The 24,410-nt window shown below is 39.6% G+C and overlaps 2 protein-coding genes across 7 annotated transcripts in view; one reads left to right on the top strand and one right to left on the bottom strand.

Annotated features, from left to right (window-relative positions):
• Positions 1 to 10,301: 10,301 nt before the first annotated feature.
• On the bottom strand, positions 10,302 to 19,877 carry ENY2 (ENY2 transcription and export complex 2 subunit). 4 transcript variants are annotated; one of them, XM_002710737.6, is made up of 5 exons: positions 19,626 to 19,877; positions 18,141 to 18,217; positions 14,817 to 14,887; positions 13,436 to 13,510; positions 10,302 to 10,566 (listed from the first exon to the last, which is right to left on the bottom strand). In XM_002710737.6, the coding sequence occupies exons 1-5, from the start codon at positions 19,629 to 19,631 to the stop codon at positions 10,490 to 10,492; spliced, it is 306 nt and encodes a 101-aa protein (XP_002710783.1). In that variant the 5' UTR covers positions 19,632 to 19,877; the 3' UTR covers positions 10,302 to 10,489. The 4 variants fall into 4 exon arrangements, with proteins under 4 accessions (XP_002710783.1, XP_089191716.1, XP_008254055.1 ...); XM_089335590.1 differs by having other exon boundaries at positions 18,141 to 18,311; positions 19,698 to 19,837; XM_008255833.4 differs by having other exon boundaries at positions 19,698 to 19,831.
• Positions 19,878 to 19,956: 79 nt separating this feature from the next.
• NUDCD1 (NudC domain containing 1) overlaps positions 19,957 to 24,410 on the top strand; it is an 87,617-nt gene continuing 83,163 nt past the window's right edge. For 2 of the 3 annotated variants that reach the window (XR_016235885.1, XM_002710736.6), the window contains exon 1: positions 19,957 to 20,207. Coding sequence is in view for 1 of the 3 variants with exons in the window: in XM_002710736.6 (XP_002710782.1) it covers positions 20,090 to 20,207 (118 nt within the window). In the remaining 2 variants the exon portion in view is untranslated. Of the gene's footprint in view, positions 20,299 to 24,410 lie in introns of all 3 variants that reach the window. The other variant, XM_089335588.1, reaches the window with a different exon arrangement.

Here is a 24,410-nt window from a genome sequence, read left to right as displayed (position 1 = left end):
AACCCTGAGAAGAGCAGATTTAGCAAGGCGGTGAAAGTGAAATCCTGACTGGCATGCGTCCCTGGAGGAGTAAGTAGAGGTAAGAGTCAGCCAGGGCACCAGCAGAAGCACAGGGGGTTGTGGGGGCCGGGGGTCTTCAGCTGGAGTGAACCCAGTGAGCATGGAATTTTCACTCTGGCTGCTTTGAGGTGTGCAGTCATCAAGTCTGGGAGCAGGCAGCTTGAGGAATGCTTGTGGTTTGATTCACCTGTTGCCTCCACCAAAGTGGGTATTCCCCCAGTAAAGAAGTCAGGATGAATGTAAAGAGTAAGGCAACTCTAAGACCTACTGACAGAACAAACCTTTGTTCTCAAGCAAGTGTGGAGGTATTTGTTTTTCAAGGCCTTGTGAATTGGTGTTTCCATTGTTTGAGGGAGGTGATTGTTATTTGAGGGGCACTTTCATTTCTCCCTTTCTAAAATCTTCCCAATTTCTCCTTTGTGGAATCAACTATTCCCCATTAGCTAAAGATTGTCTGGAGAGCCAATGGGCAGGGCATGGCAATGTGAGTTAGAATTAAATAATCCAGTTTTCCTGGAGGAGAGGAGGAGAAGAGAGGAGAGGAGAGGAGGGGAGGGGAGGGGAGGGGAGGGGGACATTGGAGCTTATTCACTGACTAGGAGGTGCATTGGTCAGGCTGTTGTTCCTAAATTTTCTGCCTCCCAGTCTAAAAATATAATTTTATTCCTATCTGTCTCCTCCATGTTTTGATTTTGGTGATAATGTGAGTTTCTAATATTCTTTGTGTAAGTGTCATTTTGCTTTAAATTTTCCAGATTCAGTTTCTGTTGTTTGTAAGCAAAAAAGAAAAAAAAATAAGTTAATTAAGAAGCTTTTGTATCAGTAAAGACATGCTTTTAGGGCAAGAATAGGAGGGAAGGTTTATCTTTATTTCTCTAATTTTCACACTTGGTTATTTAGCAAGATAGAAAAGATCTGGTATTATGATATTATATTCAGTATGTTTTGGGGCCGGCGCCGCGGCTCACTAGGCTAATCCTCCGCCTAGCGGCGCCGGCACACCGGGTTCTAGTCCCGGTCGGGGTGCCGGATTCTGTCCCGGTTGCCCCTCTTCCAGGCCAGCCCTCTGCTGTGGCCAGGGAGTGCAGTGGAGGATGGCCCAGGTGCTTGGGCCCTGCACCCCATGGGAGACCAGGAAAAGCACCTGGCTCCTGCCATCGGATCAGCACGGTGCGCCGGCCGCAGCGCGCCGGCCGCGGCGGCCATTGGAGGGTGAACCAACGGCAAAGGAAGACCTTTCTCTCTGTCTCTCTCTCTCACTGTCCACTCTGCCTGTCAAAAAATAAATAAATAAATAAATAAAATATATTCAGTATGTTTTATTTAGTTAAAAGGCATATTCAACTGTGTAAAAGTTCTGGCTGTTTGTGGTAAGTGTTGTTATCATTTTCATCTTCTGTAGCAACAGTAACTTTTTGTTAGTGACATCAACAATGAATGAGCCTTAATGATAACTGCCTACATATACTAGTACTAGAAATTAGCCCTAAATAGCTGGGCATGCTTCAGTTTTACTACATGTGAGTTGGTAGAAAAAAATTCACCTTACTATCATGTAATTTGTTTGAAAGACCTGGGAAAATTAGACAAACAAACCCTATTGGGAAAATTAAAGTACTGAAGTCCTGACAATGTTAGGCTTAACAGTGCTTTGTAACATTTCTGGGGTTTGCTGTCTTCATAGTAAAGGAAGCACCTCATGCTGTCATCACTTCCTGTTTTACACTCAGACAGGCACTGGGAATAAAGACTGTATAATCCTTTGTCAAAAACCAGTGAAGCCATCAATATTTTCAAAACAACCTCTGAGTCATTGCATTTATGAAATAGTCAAGGGGTAGGCATTTGGCATTGCAGCTGATTAAGTTGTAAGAATTTCTTATAGGTTTGGGCTATTAATTCCTCACCAGATATATGGTAAATTACTCTCCCCTTCTGTTGATTATCTCCTTCTTTATGCAGATACTTTTTAGCTTGTTACAATCCCACTTGTATACATTTGCTTTTGTTGCCTATGCTTCTGGGGTCAAATAAAAAAATCATTGCTCAGATCAACACCCATGGATCCTTCTTCTAGTAGTTTGTTTCAATTCTCATGTTCAAATATTTAATCCACTTTCAGTTGATTCTTGTATATAATATGAGAGTCCGACTAAATTCTTCTCTATGTAGATATATATTATTTCCATTCCATATTTTGTTGAAGAAACTATCTTTTCCCACCCTGGGTTCTTGGTATCTTTGTGCAAAATTGATTGACAATAAATATGTGGATGTATTTCTGGAGGAGAGGATTTAAATGCTTGTTTGGATTAAAAAAAAAACTGCTTCAATTTTTCTGAAAGAAAATAAATGCCAGGGATAGAAGAGCTCTCTCTCTCTGTCTCACCCTCTCTGTGTAACTCTGCCTTTCAAGTAAATAAATAAATCTTTTAATAAAAAAAGTAAAAAAAAGAAAAGAAATTCCATAATCATAGTACTTTGAAAAAGGGGATTTTTGCATAGACTGGCTCATCTGGCAATTATTTTTAGCCATAAGGATGGGCTAAAACTTTCAAGTCCTTTACAGTTTCTACTTTTTTAAAAAATTATTTGTTTTATTTATTTGAAAGTGAGAGTTACACAGAGAAAGAAAGAAAGGTGCAGAGAGAGAGAGAGAGATCTTCCATCTGCTGGTTCCCTCCCCAACTGGCCGCAACGGCTGGCACTGTGCCGATTTTAAGCCAGGAGCCAAGAGCTTCTTCCAGGTCTCCCATGTGGATACAGGGACTCAAGGACTTGGGCTGTTTTCTACTGCTTTCCCAGGCCACAGTAGGGAGCTGGATTAGAAGTGGAGCAGCCAGGACTTGAATCAATGCTATATGGTTTCTGGCCCTTCAGATGGTGGCTTAACTGGCTACACCACAACATTCATTTTAAAATATATTAATTAGTTAATTAATTAATTTATTTATATGAATGGTAGAGTGGCAGAGAGGGGAGGAGATACACAGAGAGGTAGATCTTCAATCCACTGGTTCACTCTCCAAATGCCAAACAGCCAGGGCTGTACCAAGCTGAAGCTGGAAGCCAAGAACTCCATCCTGGTCTCCCATTTTGGTGGCAAGGGCCCAAGTAATTGAGCCCTCTAATACTGTCTTCCAAAGGCACATTAGCAGGGAGCTGGATCAGAGGTGGAATAGCCATGACTCAAATCATCTCCCAGAAATGGGATATTGGCTTTGTAAGCAGCACTTAACCTGCTACACCATAAGGCCCTCCCCTTATTTCCTGTGTTTAATTATATCATTTTGAGAAAGAGTTCATAGCCATCACATGAGTGTTGAAGGAGCACAAGGAGTGTTAGACCTCTGCCCTTTGTTTATGGAGAGGTTGAAGATAGAAAAGACAAGTACAGAAAAATAAATACAGTATTATCTCACTTAAATGTGGAATTTAAATATTCAAAACTCATGGAAGCAGAGAATAGAATGGTGATTGCCAGGGGAATGGGATGGTAATGGTCAAAACAAGTACAAAGTTTCAATTATATGCTGTAAATAAGTTCCAAAAATTTTGCTACACAACATAGTGTATATATAACAATGCTGTTGTATACTTAAATTTCTCTCTTTTTTTAAAGATTTATTTATTTATTTGAAAGTCAGAATTACACAGAGAGAGAGAGAGAGAGAGAGAAAGAGGAGAGGCAGAGAGAAAGAGAGGTTCCATCCAATGGTTCACTCCCCAATTAGCTGTAATGGCCGGAGCTGCGCCAATCCGAAGCCAGGAGGCAGGAGCTTCTTCTGGGTCTCCCACGTGGGTGCAAGGGCCCAAGGACTTGGGCCATCTTCTACTGCTTTCCCAGGCCATAGCAGAGAGCTGGATCGGAAGTGGAGCAGCCGGGACTGGAACTGGCGCCCATGTGGGATGCCGGCACTGCAGGCCAGGCTTTAACCTGCTGCCCCACAGCGCCGGCCCCTATGCTTAAAATTTTTTAAGATGCTAGATCTTATGTTAAGTATTCCTAAAACACACACACAAACACACACACAAAAAGGAGACAGGAGGAACCTCTGGGAAATGATAGACATGTTTGTCACCTCAATGGAGGTGATTGTTTCATGTGTATATATTTAGCCTCAAATTCTTTGACTTGTGTGCATTAAATAAGAACAGCTTGTTACATGTCAATCATACTTCAGTAAAGCAGCCTTTAAAAGATAAAAAATGCAGCCGGCGCCGCGGCTCACTAGGCTAATCCTCCGCCTTGCGGCGCCGGCACACCAGGTTCTAGTCCCGGTCGGGGCGCTGGATTCTGTCCCAGTTGCCCCTCTTCCGGCCAGCTCTCTGCTGTGGCCCGGGAGTGCAGTGGAGGATGGCCCAAGTGCTTGGGCCCTGCACCCCATGGAGACCAGGAAAAGCACCTGGCTCCTGCCATCGGATCAGCGCGGTGCACCAGCTACAGCGCACCGACTGAGGCAGCCATTGGAGGGTGAACCAACGGCAAAAGGAAAACCTTTCTCTCTGTCTCTCTCTCTCTCTCACTGTCCGCTCTGCCTGTCAAAAAAATAAAAAAAAAAGATAAAAAATGCAAGTTATAAACTTATATAAATTATGTGAAAGATTATACCAAATACCTTAACATGGAAACAGTCATTCTTCGTGCATATTATAAAACCCAATGTAATCATCATCAGAGCTATAGTCCAAATTTAAAATTTCCCTAATACTCCAGATAATTTTTATTTTATTTATCAAGGATGACACATTGCTTTAAATTCTATTATCTCTTTATTTTTCTTTAATCTAGAACTTCTCCTGCCATTGCTTTCTTCTCTTTTTCTTTTCCCAATCCCTGTTTCTTTTAGAATTTTATTTGAAAGGTGAAGAGATGGACAGAGATCTCCCATCCACTGTTTATTTCCCAAATACCTATAGCACCCAGGGCTGGGCCAGGCTAAAGCTTAGAGCTGGGGACTCAATCCGCATTTCTCATGAGGGTGGCTGGGACCAACTCCATGAACCGTCATCGTCTGCTGCCTACCAGAGTTGGAAACTGGAACAGGGAGCAGAGCCAGAACGCAAATCCAGGCACTCCAACATTGGATGTGGGCTTTGCAAGTGGTATCTTGTCACAACTCATGCATGTTTACACTGCTAGAATCCCTAGTAAATACAAGGTATCTTATTAAAAGGTACTGTCACGTGAAACCCTTGAGAGACTAATGAAGTCATTAGGCACGTTAGTGGTGGAACTGAGAGAACCAGAGCACTTGCTCACATCTGGTGGTTGGGATTTCAGCCCGACAGAAAGCTCCTCCAATCACACAATGGCTGCCACTCCCTAAATCACTAGCACATTAGGCAAGCCGTGATGTAATGGACACTTATATTTCATTTACTCTACTTTGTGGCCCCTACCCTATAAAAGTCCAAATTTGATATAAGTAGCTGTCTAGGAAAGGCATGCCTCCACCAAAAAAATTTAGGATGAAAAGATATATGGCAACTGAAAGCCACTTATGATCACTTAATTCTGGTGACCCCAGGCTCAAAGCCAGAGCATTTACATACGTGATAAACACTGGTATCAACTCCTGACCTCAAAACAACTTTCTTACCAACATCACACCATGAGTGCAGATTCTATATGCCTTTGCTCACCGACTTTCCTTATGGCTGTTATCATTGAATATCCATAGGGTGTTGTCATTGTGTAATGCCATATTTACTCACATACGGCATTAAGAAGTGATATGGGATTAAAAAGGAAAATATGAGTACTAATACCTTCTCAGAGGACTCTCTATAGAGAACATGACAGAGAAATTAAGAAACAAGATCATTTTTCTTTTAATTTTAATTAAAAATTTACTGTCCTTGTTATTCTTGTTCTTCTTCAGATGCTGCTGCTGATGTTGCTATTGCTGCTTTTTTGATAAAGTAAGGGAAATTGAATTACATCATTATATACTTTTTGAATAAACTTCCTGCCTGAATTCTGATTTGACTTCAGAAAATTATCCGGGCAAAACAAAATCTATGTCTTACTGTAGCTTTATTTTAATTTATATCAGAAGCACATTCTGGGGTCCTCACATTAAGTTTTAATTCAGTAACACTTTGATCTGGAAAAGGCTGTTAGGTTTGAATTGGAGTAGGGCCTGTTTAAAGGAGACATAAAGCCTTGCACAAGACCAAAATACAGGCTTCAAGTGCCCCCTTGTGGCTGAGGATCATAATTACCAAATATAATCAGGTCTGGAATAAATTGGTAAATATCAAATTTCTTCCTTTGGAGCCAAATATTTATTTTAAATAACTTATTGTGAACATGAATTTATCATTTTAGACAGTGAATATGGGTTAAGCCTCCATCTGCAGCACCTGCATCCCATATAGCCACCAGTTCCAGTCCCGGCTGCTTCACTTCCCATCCAGCTCTCTGCTATGGCTTGGGAAAGCAGTGGAAGATGGTCCAAGTGCTTGGGCCCTTGAACCCACATGGGAGACCTAGGAGAAGTTCTAGGCTCCTGGCTTTGGATTGATCCATTTTGGCCATAGTGGCCATTTGGGGAGTGAACCAGCAGATGGAAGACCTTTCTGTCCCTCTTTCTGTAACTCTGCCGCTCAAATAAAGAAATTTTTTTTAAAAAAAGATAAATGTTTTACAGTATGTTTCATAGGGGAATCTGTGGTAGAATACAGGTTAAAAAATGAGACCTTCCCTGTTATGCCCTATGATTGTTTCAATCAAGCTATGTTGGTCATCTTTATTTTTATAGGTATTATTTTCATAATTAATAATATCTAGAAATTGCTGAAAAATAAAAGCAGTTGCTTCAGACTTAACTCACATACATATCTATATAAACCTAGACAACACATGCTAAATAATTACATATGAGGGTACTTCAAAGAGTTCCTGGAAAATGGAACTATTTTTTAAACATAAATATGTTTATTTTCTTGCACCTTTAAAAGAAAGCCCATGCATATGAATTGTCTTTGAAAATTTCATGAAAATGCATTATCACTGCATCATGAAAACACAATCCATGTTGCACGTCAAGCATTTGACCTAGTGGCTGAGCCCCCAGTTGGGACACCTACATCTTGTGTAGGAGTGCCTGGGTTTGATTCCTGGCTCAGCTCTCAATTCCAGTTTCCTGCTAACACACTCTCTGGGAAGCAATACTTGATGATTCAAATATTTGGGTTCTTTCCATCCACGTGGGAAGCTTGGATGATGTTCTGGGATCCTAGCTTCATTCTGGCCCAACATTTGCCAGTGCAATTATATAGGAGTGAACCAGCAGATAGGAGCTCTGTCTCTCAAGTAGATATTAAAATAAAAATTAGGAAAAAAATTGTAAAAATTAATTATCTTTTAATTCCATTGTTCCTCAAATGTTTTGAAGCACTTTGTATTTCTTCTTGCTAGCATAACATCGATCCATATTGCCTTTTCTGATTATTCCATTAATAATATTTAAGGGGCTATTTTAAAATTTCCTGTCAGGTGTGCATGATCAGATATATTATACTGATAAGGAAACTGAGGCAGAGGAGTCAGTCTTATCTGGTAATTCAATACCATAGATGAAGCTAGATGAACTGACTATACCTGTTTTCTTGGTAGACTCATCCAATGACTTTGTTGTTTTCATAGATTTGAGGGATTTTTTGAAGTCACAAGATGTGCTAGTCCTAAGAGTTAAGCTCTTCACATGCACACATGTACGTGCACACACTGGCCCATTTCCCACACCAGCTACTGTGCAGCTGTCATGGTTCTCTTGAAGCTTTTTATCAAGTTATTAAAAGTCCCATATCCATTACCCATCCCAGCATGACACAGTCCCTGGCTTGGCACTGCTCATCAAATGATACACTTGTAGTCCCAAAGCAAAGTGATTACATAAATAATTTAGTTCGGTGTTCTTTAATTCTATACAAGAGAGGCTTACAGTAATCCTAATTAGCATCTTACCCAGAGCAGTCATGTAACTGTAATCCTATTGAATTTCCAATATTGAACATGAAATCATACAAGATTTTTAAAGAATATATTCCTAGCTTACATAAATCAATAATGTGAGTCAAGATGTTCACAAAGTTTTTTATTTAAAAAAATCAATATTTCTAGATGCAAATTGCAAGACACTTATGTCAAAGAAACCCATAGTGGGTGGGGAGAGACGTGAAGTTCTTAGCACCATCATTTTAAAACTGTGCTTTTGTAGCCTTTCAAATTGCTATGAAGAATTTTCAACTCAGTATCTTTATCTCATTTCAGATTATTTTGTTTCTCATATTTTTATCCATTAAAATAGCATCTTTGATCATTTTTTGCTTTATTTCCATATACAGTACCATTAAGAACTATCCTTATTTCCAACATTTCCTGTGTACTATGTAAGGTGTGTTCTTTTTGAAAATGGGTAGCAGACTGATGAGCATGCCTATTACTTTAGGACATTATTTCCATAGAGGATGAAGTGGAATGGAAAATGTTTGGATAGGTTTTGTGATTGCATGAATGCATATTGGGCTCAAAACTTAACTAGCTAGGTTCAGTAGTTCAGACTACATTTCAAATTTAAATTCATCAAAAGGATTTAAATCGTTCCTTGGAATTATTGTTCCTTTTTTTATTCTAATATTCAGTAGTTCATTTATTTTTTTTCCCTCATTCATCCACAAGTGTCATACAAGTCAAAGAGGTCATGTTTCCTTCCTTGTAGGAAATGCATGCAGTTTAAAAACCACTGTATGGAAGAGAAACTATGCATGTGTTTTTTATAGAAAAATGGTAGCCGGGAATCTGAAACTGAGAGTATCAAAATCTAAGTAACTCATGCTGAATTCTGAAGGGCATTGTAGCAACGAGGTGAGGAGGGTTTTTTTTTTTTTTTTTTTTTTTGACACACGTTAATTTTCAAAGGTTTTTAGGGATGAAACAATCAAGAAACAAGTGTCCAATCAAGGAGATTCTAGGTATTGAGTTTTAATTTCAGCCTGCATTGGAAATTTACTGAGGTAACAGCATGGAAGAGATATGGGAGGAGGCATGGAGAAACTATTGGGTACAAAATGGTACTCTACTATCAATACTCTGGGCTTGAACTAAGGCAGTTCAAAAGGAAAGTAATGAACAATTTATAGTCTTGTTATATCCAAAGTGGTTCTTGATCAGTAGTATCAGTCCCAAATGGGGGCCTGTCAGAAACAATCTTGTGCCATGCCCCACTTACCCTCAGGATCAGCAATTTAGCAAGCTCTTTGGGTGATCTGTTCTGACTGGGAGGTAGCACTCACAGGGATGAGAACTGCAGGAGCAGTCATGGGAAGGGAGACTAGTGAGATCATTCGTTTGGGTGTGGTGAGTTTGGGTGTTTGTGAAATACCCAAGGATGCTGACATACTGCAGTTGGATGCATGGATCTGGAGAATGAGAAGTCTGGTTGGGAGATGCAGTTTAGCATTATCATACTGTTGGTGCTTGTTGCCATGATCTGACCTGAGTTTCTTGGGATTTGCTCAGGAAAAGTATACCCATTTAGTCAGTCAGAGGGATCAGCAGAGAGCCCAAAGAAGCATCATTATTTAAGTCACATACAGCAAAAGGTACTCCACAAGAAATAGAAGGAACTTCCAGTGGTAGAAAGAAACAGTGTTAGGAGTGGGAAGAGAGTTCCAAGTAGCAGGAAGGTCAAGATTCTCATTTTCCAGTAGAGGTCACATGAGAATAGACAAGAGTCCATTGGATTTGGCAATCCTGATGTCACAGAGTACTGCTAATGGGTGGAGTATTTCCCATCAAGTTCTTTCTTGACCTTATGGGAATGCACCTTAAAGATTCTGCTTTCAAAGTTCAGATGAGTAGAGTATGTGGGTAGAGCTTGGTATGGAGCCAGCTTGTAAATGTTCTCTCTTCCACTAGATGGTAAAAATTTTTGAAGCATAAGGCACACTAAAAAAGATGCAGTCCTAACCCTCAGAGTTATAACAAATATACGAAAAAAATAAGAACTGTAGTACAAGATGGGACATTACAATTTATCAAGTATTATGGGGATTCAAAAAAGGAATACACCATATACAATCCAGCAAAATTGCTTACTTCTTAGTTGTTAGCACAGAGAATTATACACACTAAATACTTAAACTGTATTAGTTGCTGACTTTCTCTCTCAACAAATCTGGCAAGTTAGTAATAAAGACAAAGTCCCATTTATTCTGAAATCCAAGCAAACTTCAAAGTCATTCATGAGATATTTATTAAAATAACACATTTAGGGAAAAATCAACAATGTATACATCATTACTGAAAACTGTATACCATTATACAAAAAAGGACTTTATTTTGGGGAAATGACCTCTAATTTATGGCAAGTTTTACTTTCAGAAATAAAACCACAGAACAACACAATCTAATTCAATCTTAAAGGCTGGCATGCTGAGCAAGGAATGTTCTTATTCTTTGTAGGAGCTCCTTCTTTACACTGTCAGGTACCAGCGCTGAAACACAAAAATAAAAGTGTTAAGAGAAGATCCCAACAAGTAAGTCATTTTGAGATTTGACATTTATTCAGAATTTCCAATCAAAGAATTTAATAACCCTCAGGTTCAATAAAAAATACAGGTAAACAGATCAGAAAACAATTGTGCATTTGTAATTCATTATTGTAATTTACTATCCAATATCTAAATATACATGTTGATGAGAAGAAAATGTGAAAATTAAAATTTTTTTAATGTTTATTTTCATCTACTTGAAAGGTAGTGAAAGAGGGAAATAGACCGATCTTCCATTGTTGTTTCAATCCCAGAATGCACACAATAGGGCTGGGCAAGGTTAAAGCCAAGATCCAGGAACACCACCTGGGTCTCCCAAATGGGTGGCAGGTGCTCAAGCACTTGATCCATCATCTGCAGCCTCCCAGGATGCATTACCAGGAAACAAAGATTGGAAGCAGAGGAGTCAGGATGGGAAACTCTTTAAATTAGGAATTGAGGCCATTTTTAAACACAGGCTGTAACAGATTGGTAACAACTTAAGCTTCTTCAAAACCATTGCAAGAAAAGCCAAAAGAAAAAAAATGGGGGAAACACTCTTATAGAAAAAGGGTTGATTTCTCAACTATACAGTTACTTCAAATTGAAAAGGAAAAGGAATGGATAATTGTCATAGCAGTTAATATATTGCTTGAGATGCCCACATCTCCTATGGGAGTCACTGGATTGCAGTCTTGACTCCACTTCCATTTCCAGCTTCTTACTAATGCACACTCTGGGAGGCAGCAGGGGATAGATTCAAGTAGTTGGGTCTCTGCCACTCACATGGGAGACCTGGATTGAGTTCATGGCTCTGAGCTTTGGTCTGGCCTGGTCTGGTTGCTGAAGGTATTTGTGGAGTGAAACAGGAGATGAGAGATCTCTGTTTCTGCTTCATAAATAAATAAAATAAATACAAATTAAATATGAATGAGGGAAAACTCATATTGGTTGATGGGATCATAATATGCTACATGTTTTGGAAAATAATGGGATTAATACAGGTTAAGCAGCCCTAATCTGAAAATCTGGAATTCAACTTTTTGAGGGCCAAAAAAAAGGATGTCACAAATGGAAAATGCCACACTTGACCTGATGTGTTGGGTTGCAGTCAAAATGTAGGTGCACTACAAATATTACAGAAAATTACTTTCAGTCTATGTATATAAGGTACATATGAAACATAAAAGAATTCCATGTTTATATTGGGATCCCCCAAGATATCTCATTTTGTATACAAATATTCCAAAACCGCAAAATATTTCTGGTCCTAAGCATTTTAGATAAGATGTACTCAAAACGTATTTTATTGAAATAATGAGTGCATATGTTGTCTCAACCAGCAAAGATGCAAAAAACTGTAACAGTACTTATATTTGTTATACTTCATATTCTGAATTCTGATCTATGTGACTGTGTATCTATTCAAAACCAACAAAATGTAAAAAAGCATGTGGGGGGATCACATGTGTTTGCTTGTATCCAAGGAAATGGTACACTTCAGCCACAGTTCAGTATTTCTACAAATTACATAAGTATACAAATCAAGTAAGGCAGATACTCCTTTTTCTAAATTGTTTAAGAATACCTACAAGCTGCAAAATCAACTGAATGTAAAATGGAAACATAATCATTACTGCACACCAAAAAAAGGTAATTAAAAAAAGCCTAATCCTGACAATAAACAGACAACTAAGAACACAACAGAAAGATTTATTTTTACTCCTCTTTTCATTATTTCCTCATTCTCTAGCAGGGGAGCTAGAAGAGACTGAAATAGCCAAGACACAAGTGTTGAAGGAGAAGAAAAGGATATTTAACCTGTTTAACTAGTTCCTAAATGATACTGAACAAAATGAAATGAATTAAAAAGAAATTAGGGTAACAATAAATATTTTGTTTTGTTCCCTGAGACATATTTGAAGAAAAAGTCAGTTTTTTTCCAGTGGTAAATAGACCTAAAGAGATAGGTGAAAAGGATCATGGGATTCTGTGGTTTTCTGCCAGCAGGAAGTGATTCAGGGAATTAGTGTTCATCAGTAATAATTTTCAAACTTACTTCCCCTTTGCATTCAAGTTCTTTTTACTATTTCCGTGTGAGAAAACTTACAGACCATCTAATTTACTTGCTTCTATTTATGACTACAAAACTTCTTAATTTTATCAAAATAAATGAAAATAATGTCATTACATTTGAGACAGCAACGATATATAGTTCCTTATCTAATATTTATTACACACCATCAGCATTAATAGAATTATTACCTATGTCTTTGCTGCTTTCTATAAACAAGACATGAAAGGGAGAACTTTGGACAGTGGTAATAGGGTGAGTCTTAACTATGGATGACCCTGAACATGAAGTTATGGAATTACTAAATTCTTAATTAGACATTCAAGAAGACAGACCTTTGTTAATTTTTAATAAGGAAAGAGATAGTAGAGCAGTAACTCAGGGCTGGAATAAAACTTTGAATTATTAAATATTTAAGAGGATTCAGGTCCTATCTGATTAAGTTTATAAATCCTAGCTTAAGGTATTATTTAGCTCTAATAAATCCCACATTTTAAAAATTATCTGTAGTAACACCTTAAATTGGCATACTGTTTAAGATGGCAAAAGCATTTTACAACCATATATATAATCTCCGTTGGTACTCAAGACTACACTACAGGCAAGTGGGCATTTCTAACTGCCCCCATGAGGCATCACAAGCACCCAAATGATTTTGGAAAGGGTGCTTTTCCTCACAAAAAGAAAGAAAATGAATCAGTAAGAGAGGAAAAAGCCTGTCTATAGCACATGCTTCCTTTGACAATCTGTATTCCTTACCTCTGCCTTTTGGAGTGATTTCAGCCACCAAGTCATCAACAGTAACGTGTTCTAGTCCTTTTTCTTTAATTACCTCTTATGCAAAAGCAAAAAACAAATCATATCATTTAAAATCATTATCTGTAAGAAAGATTTTCATAGAGGAAGGGTTAAGATCATGATTTTAGAGTGTAGACTGGTCTTAAAAAAAAAAGAGGATACTTTTTTCTTTTCTAATGAAAATTTAGTTCAACCTTATAAACACATTATGTATTCTCCAGATTAAAAAGATGAAAAGAGTCTGTTCATCTCTCAGCTAAATAACCTGTAATATAACAAGAACTGCAACACTGAAAAATGAATTTGAACTCTAATGTTGAAATCTAACATTTAGAAAACATGGAAATTTACACCTAGATAGATCTTATTTCACTATAATCATATTAGCTCTTTAATGTATGGAGGGGAAAAACTTATTTAGTTTAACTTGTAATTTCATACCAAATCATTAGAATGTAGAACAACACTGCTCTATTGTTTCTTTCTCTTCTCTAGGCTGGACCAAAAGAAATATAAGAAGGAATATAATTAATATTTCTGGATCCCTGTTAGGTGACTTATACAATATTCACAATGTTCTAAAGGGCTAGGCATTTTTCCCACTTTGCACGTGAGACAACTGAGGCTCAAAGATCAAGTAACTCATCAAACATGAACTGAAATGCAGCTGCAGTCTTACTAATGGAAGTCTGTATGACCTCAAAGTCTATGCTTTTACTAAGCTGCCAAATTGTCTTCTTACAATCAATATTTAAATAATGTCTAGCAATTTTAGTTGTAGAAACCATTGCAATACAATAGGGATTCATTACAAATATACAGAATTCCATTAAACCAAAAGCTGAGCCAGAAGATGCTCATCTTAGTGACATATGTAATCTATCAATCGGTATCAATACCTAGGCAATTCTATAAGCTTCCACTCTATACTTTTTAAGTGTGATTTTCTATAAGCTTTTATAAATGAATTGTTCAAAATAACACTGTTAAAGAAAAAGATACAATTCCTGAATGTCTCTACCTTGGAGTGCTCAGTTTGCTGCTAAAACAGATTAAGAATAACTAATGTTACTAAAAAACACAACTACTTGATGTCAGAGAAAATCTTAAGTAATCATGGCTCTTTTGTTTCAAGACAAATACAAAATTCCTAAAAATGAGGGAGTTAGGTGCACATACATCACTGAGGGAAGGAAAGCATAACTAAAGATACAATTTTCTACTTGTTTAAAATTAGTTCAACATACCTTAAAATACTGAATATATTTCTTTTCTACTGAACCCCAGGCCAACCCAGTTCAGAGCAGTGGAAACAGCTTATTTTGTAAATGAAACTGATTACCTTTACAGTGTGCCTTCAACTGATCCTTCCAGCCACATTCAATTAATTTAGCTCTCAGCAACTCTTTGAGGCTGTAGACAAAGACATGTTTCCAAATTACCCAACAATGAATTTTGTGGGCAGGAATGTCTAAAGCAAACACCTTGCCTTTCAGACACAAAAATTTAACTGTGGCCTAAACTTGGTTCCATCACTTCACAGTTCTTCAATCTTATGCAAGGTTTTTAAACTGTTGGGCCTTTCCCTCAGGTGAGTCATTTAATGAGTAAAATTAAGTCAGAAAGAGGGGCTAAAACACTTCTCAAGAAGCTTTACGCCACTGCCACCTTATACACTTTCTATCTCTTCACCAACAGCAGTACCACAGATCTTGTAAACTTTTAGTGGCGATGAGATGAGACTGAAGCAGCTACACTTTTGCAATGTTTAAATTCCTAAATCTATTCTTCGTTTCGCTCTCCACTTCCCTATTACACCTCCCTCTTCCCTTAGACTGCCCCTTTCTTCTTTCCCAGATCATCAGGTTCTTCTAAACCACACACCAACAGCGTTGTTTCACTGCTTCTAAGGCTGCTCTATCCACCGTCCTAAAATTTTAACAATTCAATAATTGACATGCCTTTCATAACTGAATTGGCAATGGCCTTTTTTTGATAATGGGACAAAAATAATGGTATACACTGCAACTAATGGCATCATGGATGCAATAACATGTTTTATTCTCTTGCCCTTGCCACTCTTACAAATCCTCAATCATTTCTCAGCTGACACTTCCAGAGATTCATTATCTTGATGTTTAATTAGGTCTATCGTAATAAGCTAAAATTCAACTTTTGATTCTCTCCCATTTCATCTTTTTCTTCCTCCAAATGGCAGCTCCACTTTTCAGCTTACTCAGGTTGGAACCCTTGACAGCATCCTTCATCCAGCCTTAACACTACACATCCAATCCGTGAGCAAATCCTGTTGGTTTCAGTTTTGTAATACATAAGTAGAACTAAATGATTCTCATCATCTCTGCTGTTGCTACCCTGGTTCAAACTATCATCTCATCTTGTCTGGATTGGCACCAATTGTCCTGAGTTGCCTCCATGCTTGTTCCTTTGCACACTGCATTTTCCCCTTACTGCTCAGAACCTTTCAGTGCCTTCCCAATCTACTCACAGCAAAATTTCAAGATCATACACTCGCCTAGAAATCCTCCATGATCTGTCTGCTCCCCAGCTATGCCTCTGACTTGATCTCCTTTCCCGCACCCAAAATGCACTCAGTCTCCTTTTGCTTCTATGTGTTCCTCAAAAATGCCAGGCAAGCTCTCTCATATCTTTCTGATTTCTTATCAATGAAGCCTTCCTTGTCTTTCTACCCAAAATATCACACTTCATAATTCTCTGCTTTACTTTCTTCCTCTAGCACTCATCATCATCTAACATTTTATTTTTGTATTTTCTGTTTGCCCCCATTGGAATGTAAGCACCACAAAACAAAAGACTATATTTTGTTTACTAATGTATCTCCAAAACCTTAATAGGGCATGGAAACTCAAGAATTTTAAGCTCCATGAATACACAACAAAAATGAAAAAAATACATAATCTCCTATACCCATTACTGGCAAGTAATTCAAGGCAGTGTTCTAAATGCCTCCTTCCTCATACTGAGGGCTGTTCCTACTTTAAAAAAAAAGTTCTAAGTTCTCTTTTCCATTTTTGCTTTACTTCATTTTTAACCCAATAATATTTTCTTTTTTCAAACTTGACTCCTTCAAGTCCATCCTCCACACTGCCAGAATAAGACTCCTGAAGTGTAAATGTGACTTAGTCATTCCCTTTCTTCAAATCATTTGATGACTCCCACCACCCAAAGACAAAGTCAACAACAGATGTTTTTGCAAACCCTGCCACCCATTCTCTTACCCTTTCCTGCATGGAAAAACCACTGCCCCTTTCAGTGTATGAATCTGTGTTGGGTTCTTGTAATGCAAATATGACCTACACAAGGCTGATCATAACTGGCTTATTACCTAAGTAAGATGGAAATCAAGCTAGGTCCTTTGCTGAGGAAGAGGAAGGTAGTCTGAGCTGGTGGGATGTAAATTGTGAACTGCTAATCTCTGCCACCTGTGAGTAGGGCCTGTTTGAGAATAAAGCCAACACAGAGAAAGTAGAGCTGAGAGAGGAAAGGAAATACATACGCTTGGTAAAAATTTTTGTGTGCCCAGATCCAATGGTGTATGATGTAACTTCAAGCCCTAGACCTTTTTGTTAGAAGAACTTACACATTTCCACTGGTTAAGACAGTTTTTGTGTTCAGTCTCTATCACTTTCAATATATACTCCTCTGGTTCACCATTCCAGGCACATACTTCCACACTTTACCTACTACCTTTCTTGTCCGCGTAGTTTGCAGAGCATTATCATGTACCAAAGCTCTATGACTTTGCACATTCTGTTTGAACTGCCTGAATGGTTCCCTCTTCTGACAGCTTGGAAAACTGCTCATCTATTCTATCTTAGCTGAACAAATCTCCTTTACAAGGGAGTTTCAAAAAGTTCACTAAAGAAAATGGAGACAATACGAACTTTCCATGAACTTTCTGATTACTATTCTGTAATCTTACCCAGTCACCTTAAATCTCAGGTAGAGTTTGAAAGACTTTTCCTGCCATATATATACAAAATATATACAAATATTTCTCATATAAACTTTATCACACTGCTTCCAGGAGCCTTTCTTGATTCCCCAGCCTTTCCAACCCTGTTCATTTTTCAGATATTTACTTGGCCAGTTATTTGGCAGGCATAGCATTAGCATGAGCTGTTCGGTATACAACAGTGTTTCTGTTGTGAAAAAAATTTAGATTATACTAAAGGATACAAGCTAGCAAAGTAGGTGATTAGAATGTAATGTAATTAAATGCTATGACAGAACAAACTATTTTGGACTTAACAGATTCCTTCAAGAGGCAATATTTAAATTAAGACCTAACAGATAAGCTAGAATTTACTAAAAATGAGAGGAAGAAAGAAGAGTTTGAGAGAGCATGAAGAGCACATGTTGTCCCAAGGTTAAGAGAGTCTGGTAACTGAAATTAGTTCTATCACCTTCATTGGATTATACATTCTTCGAGACAGCCATTTCTTGGCTACATCACACACTTCCAAGTCTTGCAATCTTGAACAGATATTATTTTTCATAGCTGATAGGAATAGAAATTTTTCTGTAATTCTTTGTACTTATGTTTTAATTCTTGACATTTAGGTTTTTATGATATAACTATTAAAGATGAAAAAAATACAGCTTATTAACACGATCTATTACTTACCGTTCTCTCTCTCCAGTTTCTATCAACTTTTGGTTAATCGCTGCTCTCATCTGCGCATCTTTGTTCATCTTGCTAACCTGGACATCAACATGTATTTTCAGATATAGAACACATAGCATTTTCTTCTAAATCCTCTAGGCAAGCATCCTAACACGTTTAAGATTCTATCAACTGAAGGGGTGATAAATTACAACAGTGTATTAATAATACCATTACTCTTAATTTACTGCATCCCAGTAAGTCCTACTGATGAATTCACTGTACAATTTCCCTCCCCCATATACTCTCTACTATAAGTCTTTAGATAACATAACATTTGTGAACCTGGTATTGGGCTGACATTTAGTGATTTTTAAAAACAATATTTAATTCCCAGAACACATTCTGTTATTAACATAATCTCTATTTGACAGATGAGGAAACTGAGGCACAGAAGAAAATGGTGAATACAGAATTTGGACGTAAGTACTTTTTTCCCTGAACCCTCCAAAAACTTTATTTCACTGCACATCTTAATTCATTGCTGATCCTTGATGCACCATCATTGCATTCAAAATTTTGAGGAAGTTCTAGAACTTAAATACCAGTAAAAGACTATGTCTGCTGATAAATAAAATCACCAGATAAGGCTCTGAGCGCTTTTCTTTATTCTTCACTAAGATGTACCCAGAATTCCAATTGCTAAACTAGTTGTATGTGTATCTTCAAACACACATACTGCTGCTGAGATAAGGGAAAAACATCTCAAACTAATTCCTAACTTAGAAAATTCTCAATTTTCATTAAAAAAAATAGATAAGCAGAAACAAAATCGTATAAAAAGATGTGGAAGGTTGGGTTTTTAAGGTCATTCAAGCCATTTAAAAGTTCAAATAAAACTTGGAATAAGCTAATGTTCTCCCACGTAATCTGGCACTGGCTTCTGACTGCTTTTGTTGTCTCTCTTCTCGCCTACGTGAAATTCAGACTGGCAATGAGTTTTCAGAGCTGACTTTTTTTTTTTTTTTTTTTTTTTTTTGAAGGGAACAGAGGAAAAGAGGGATTGAGCAAGAACCAGGAACTGCTTGGTTTGGCAGTTAGAGGCTAACGTTTTCCAAATACCTCCGTGTAAGGTCTAGTCAGTACCATTCCCAGAATTTTGAAGCTGCGCTCGCCTTGGCCCCTAGAAGACGGCTAGTGACCTTGGACAAGTCACTTAATTCTTACAAAGGCCTCAGTTTTCTCACTGCTAGAACAAGGGCGCTAGGGAATCCCTTCCCAGTTCAGACATTCCTGGGGAAAACAGAACAGGGCGGAGACAGCGGGAGAGGCGGAGCCAGAAAACAAAGCGAGGACTGGCTGCAGGCCAACTCCGGTAGCACGCCCTGTCGGAGAGCCCTACAGGCCCGCGAGCGCGGGTCGGGGAAGCTAACGAGAAGACAGCACATCGAAAGGAGCCTGGGCTGGGCCCGGGTCCCGGCCCTGAGGACCACGGGCATAGCTCACCACCATCACCGCGGGCGAGGGCCGTCCCTTCCCAGCGACGAAATGACCCTTGCGCTGACGACCGTTACCTACCACACTCTTGGGCTGCCCGGACTTAGACCCTCAGTAGCTCGGGCACCTAAGCACACAGAAAGCTAGAACACGCATTTCCGGGGCGGGGTCTCGCCACCCTGCCTATAATGTGAGAATTTAACTAGCGCGGGCCGCCTCCTGGTCGCACGGCCCTCTGGGTAAACGAGTCCAGACCGTGCTGTCGCGCGGGCGTCAAGTCCCCGAGTAACTACACATCCCAGCATGCAACACGGCCAGATTTCTCAGGGACACTACATTTCCCAGTGGGCTTTCTGCACCGCAGTGTTTTCTGGGATGGGAACCACGCCGCTTCCCAGCATCGGTGTGTGGAGGGAAGCGCGGACCTTTCAACAAGAGCTTTATTAAATCTCACGCTGGGACCCTGAAAGGCGATGGAGGTGGCCGCTAACTGCTCCCTACGAGTGAAGCGTCCTCTACTGGATCCCCGCTTCGAGGGTTACAAGCTGTCTCTCGAGCCACTGCCCTGTTACCAGCTGGAGCTAGACGCAGGTGGGACACGGCGCCCCTCGCACTCCGTTCCTTTCCCCTTTCGACTGCCTTCGACCAGACCCCTCTCGCATTTTCTTCCTTTATGACTCAGGCAAGCAAAGCGACCTTGCCCTTCGTCACGGCCCATCCGGGTGTGGGGAGGACCCAGGCGGCTGCCCCCAGAGAATGATGCCCATTGCAGAACCCCGCGGGGGCCGCCTTCGCGCGGCTTCTTCGCCCCGGGACCCCGCGCCCGCGCTGCGCTTGTTGGCCCAGGCTCTGAGGTCGGACGCACGATGCTGCCTGGGCTCTCTCCGCCTGGTTGGCCCTGGCCCGGCCCCTGCGGCGTGGGAGCTGCGCTCAGACTTTTCCTGCTGAAGCTTGGTCTGAAACGTGCGCGCTGGGAGACCACACCTCCTTGGGGGCACCCCGGCGCCTCGCTTTCTGTGGGAGAGCTCTTTCCTCGTTGAGAATCCACAGATGGTTCGGAGCCTCTTAAATGACCCAGCTCCTGGCGCAGCAGTTACTCTGTCGTAGAAGAGAGCTTTAGGAGATTGTGAGGAAGGGTGCTTTGGGACCCCCGTTGCTGCTAGTTTTGTGTATCTGTAGCTGGCCCACAGGATCTCGTCCTTGTTTTTATAACGTAAGGTACTAAGAGTTTAGAGTGCATTTCATTTTAATGCACACGCTGGCTGATTCAGATGCTTATCGTCAGGAGATCAGACTTTTGGAAATACTGATCTAGAGTCAATAGATTATCAAACAGCTGTTATTAATTTCAGTTACTAAGTACAGAAACGTCCTTCCAGGGCGTGATGAGTAAGTCCTAGCTCATGACGGAGAAATTCTAATTTCCGGCTAAGAAAACCCATGTAAATATAATTACAAAACGAAGGGGAAAGACTGTGATAGGGGTATGTGCATAGCACAGTGATTGCATTTGTGTGCGACCTTGCCTCTGTCAGTCGAGATCTGGGAAAGCGTCCTGGAAGTCAGTATCTTAAATGGAGCTTTACAAGGTAGTTGACCAGGATGGCATGACATGAGCTTGATTTTTCTTTTCTCGTCTTTCCTTTCCCACCTGTGTTTCTTCCAGTCTTCCTGTGTCAGTAAAATAATATTGCCATGTTTAGTTAACGCATTAAATAAACAAAAACGGCCCAGAACTCTGTGGCTCAAAACAAACAACAGTTGGTTTGTTTCGCAAGTCTACAGGTCTCCTACGTGGTTCTTTCTGTCTTGGTTGGGTTCATTCCTGCATTTTTTTTCGGTTATGGGTCTGTGGGCAGTTCTGCTCCTCCTAACTGGACTTTCTCATATGTTTGGGGGTTCTCTGGCTGTGAGTTTGTTTCAGAGTTTCAGGTGGTCTTGCTTGACTCTCCTCCTTAAGGTTTCTCAGCCCCCAACGGGGGAGCTCAGGCATGTTCCAGGAGACAAGTAGCAATTCATAAGTGCTTTTTTCAGTGCTGTTGCTTGCAGCAAATTTGCTATTAGCCCATTAGCCAAAGCAAGTCAAATGAACCAAGCCTAGAGTGGGCATGGGAAGGGCTATGAAATGGAATACATGCAGGAAGGCATTAAATATTGGACTGTTAGTGCAGAGCTGTAGAGTTGCTTATGTTGGAATCATCTTTGCTGAATGTCCAGTCAAATCCAGATTTGGGCTTCTCTGTGCCTCTCCCTTAGTGCACATCACCGTGTCTTGCCTGAACTGCAGTAGCCTTCTGACTAGCTTTCCTGCATCCACTTTTGGGCTCCTTCACTCCAGTCTCCATTAGACAATGCTTATCAAAGTTTTATTTTATTGTCTATTTTTAAACAATTTTTATTTATTTGAAAGAGTGATACAGAGAGAGAGAGAGAGAGAGAGAGAGAGAGAGATCTTCCATCTGCTGGTTCAGCTCTCATGTGGTGTTAGTCACCTGGACTGGCCCAGGCCAAAACCAGGAGCTGGGAACTCCATTCTGGTCTCCTACAAGTGTGGGCCATCCTCTGCTGCATTAGCAGGGAACTAGATCAGAAGCAGAGCGCTGAGACTCAAACTCACACTTCCATATGGCAATGGCTTAAGCTGCGCCACAATACTGGCCTCTCATTTTAAATTCTACATTTTTTTGCCATCTGTTTCCTCCACTAAACTATGAGTTCCATAAAAACGGCAATGTTTCTTTTTTCTCACTGTTCTGTCCTTATTGTGTGGTATACAGTAGAGATTTCATAAACTGAATGAATAGAGGAGGAATTGTTGAAGTCCTAATCATAGGGAAATATGAGCAAACAAAGAATTAATAGATTTTACGCAAGACATTCCTATAGTCTTATATTGTTGGAGCAAATAATCTGGGAAAGTGAGAGGAGTTAGTTTTTTGTGTGTGTGTGTGGGAAAATTTAAAGCATGAGTTTATTTTGGTGCAAATAGTTTTGAAATCCAAGCATAGTTTTCCATAATACACATTTTCATATATAATGAAAAAAATTTTTGTGCAAAAGTACACTCATACTTTTAATTCCATTTCCCCATGAACTTTTTGAAGTGCTTTGGCAGATCAGTGAGGCACCTGTTTGTCTTTTGGTCTGTGTTTTGCAGCTTTGTTTAGTGGGCCTGTATAATCAAAAAGAAAGCTCAACTCAAAGTTTTGCCATTTTTTAAATTTTCTAAGTGGAATTGTTTCTTAAAAAAATCATGTACTCATATATCCTTACATAAACAAAGGATATTTAATATTTAACAAACAAAGTGAAATCTCATGATCGATAGTCCTCTAAATTGAATGTATTAACTTTATTTTTTTTTTAAGATTTATTTATTTATTTGAAAGTCAGAGTTACACAGAGAGAGAAGGGGAGAGAGAGATCTTCCATCCACTGGTTCACTCCCCAATTGGCTGCAATAGCTGGAGCAGCGCCAATCCGAAGCCTGGAATCAGGATCTTCTTCTAGTTCTCCCCCGTAGGGCTCAAGCACTTGGGCCGTATTCTATTGCTTTCCTAGGCCATCGCAGAGAGCTGGATCGAACCAGCTCCCATATGGGACTGCAGCTGGCACTGCAGGTGGCAGCTTAACCCACTACGCCACAGTGCTAGCCCCAAATCTATTAATTTTATTAAAAACTCACCAAATTGTGTGTGCCTACCCACCCTGCATTTCACCAGTGTTAGTCTTTTTTTTTTTTTTTTTTTTAAGATTTCTTTCTTTCTTTGAGAGGCCAAGTTACAGACAAGAGAGGACAGAGAGGTCTTCCATCTGCTGATGTACTCCCCAAATGGCTGCAACAGCCTGAGCTGGGCAGATCTGGAGTCAGGAGCTGCTTTGAGTCTCCCACGTGGGTGCAGAGGCCCAAGCACTTGGCCATCTTACACTATTTCTCAGGCCCTCAGTAGGGAGCTGGAATGGAAGTAGAGCAGCCCCATATAGGGGCTTTAACCTACTAGCCACAGTGTGGGCCCCCAGTGTTAGTCTTAGATTCAGTGCTTACAATGCCTAGTTGGTGGTGGTGAGGTGCTATCTGATGGTTTGAAGTATAGATGGGAAGAGGACAGAGTTATAGATTGAATAATTTACTTGTAGGCACTTGGAGGTTGACTTTGGAAGGAGAGAGGAATGGAGAGAACAGTTTGGGAGGCTGTTGTTGCCAGGGGCTTTCATTAATGACTTGAGGATGATTAGAAAAGGTTTTTTTAAAAACTGTCATTTCTGGAGGTAGTGAGGGATAATTTAGGAGCTCTGGAAAATTTGATATATTTCAACCCAGGGAGTTCACTTTAATTCAGCAAACCTTTACAGGCACCCAGGTGTGTGAAACACTGTAGGCTTAAGACATGGTCTCTGGTCTTGAAGAGCTTGGCACAGAGGCTTATTCTTGTCTTAAATGATATCTTAAATTGTTGCAGAATTCCCTCTGCTATTTAAGTCGTAAATTTTAGTTTATTTTTTTCTATTCCAAATAAAATTGTAATCACCATTTGAGTCAGCAATTCCATTTCTGGGCTTTTGTCTTATATACATCCTTTGTCTAGAATCTTCATTTATTATATGTCTTTGTATGTTTTCCCTCCATATTTCACTTAACTAATTTGTGCTTCATTCTTTCATCATGGTAGAGACATTATTTCCTTAGGGGTTCTGTTCTCAACTACCTAGTTAGAATGTGTACAAGTTGGCTTCTATACTGTACTTTCTAATAATACCTGGTACTTCATAGAGACTATCATACTGTATAGCATT

Source organism: Oryctolagus cuniculus, chromosome 6 (assembly GCF_051225735.1).
Source record: "Oryctolagus cuniculus isolate XC-2025 breed Fujian yellow rabbit chromosome 6, ASM5122573v1, whole genome shotgun sequence".
Taxonomy (NCBI): Eukaryota; Metazoa; Chordata; class Mammalia; order Lagomorpha; family Leporidae; genus Oryctolagus; species Oryctolagus cuniculus.
The sequence above is the reverse complement of the archived record's forward strand: the minus strand, read 5'-3'. Positions and strand labels throughout refer to the sequence as shown.

Coding starts and splice junctions, on each gene's coding strand:
- ENY2 (XM_089335590.1), bottom strand. CDS start 18,259: ATGCTATGTGTTCTATATCTGAAAATACATGTTGATGTCCAGGTTAGC. Junction 14,888..18,140: donor GAAACTGGAGAGAGAGAACG/GTAAGTAATAGA, acceptor CTTTGTCTACAG/CCTCAAAGAGTTGCTGAGAG. Junction 10,567..13,435: donor AATCACTCCAAAAGGCAGAG/GTAAGGAATACA, acceptor TTTGTGTTTCAG/CGCTGGTACCTGACAGTGTA.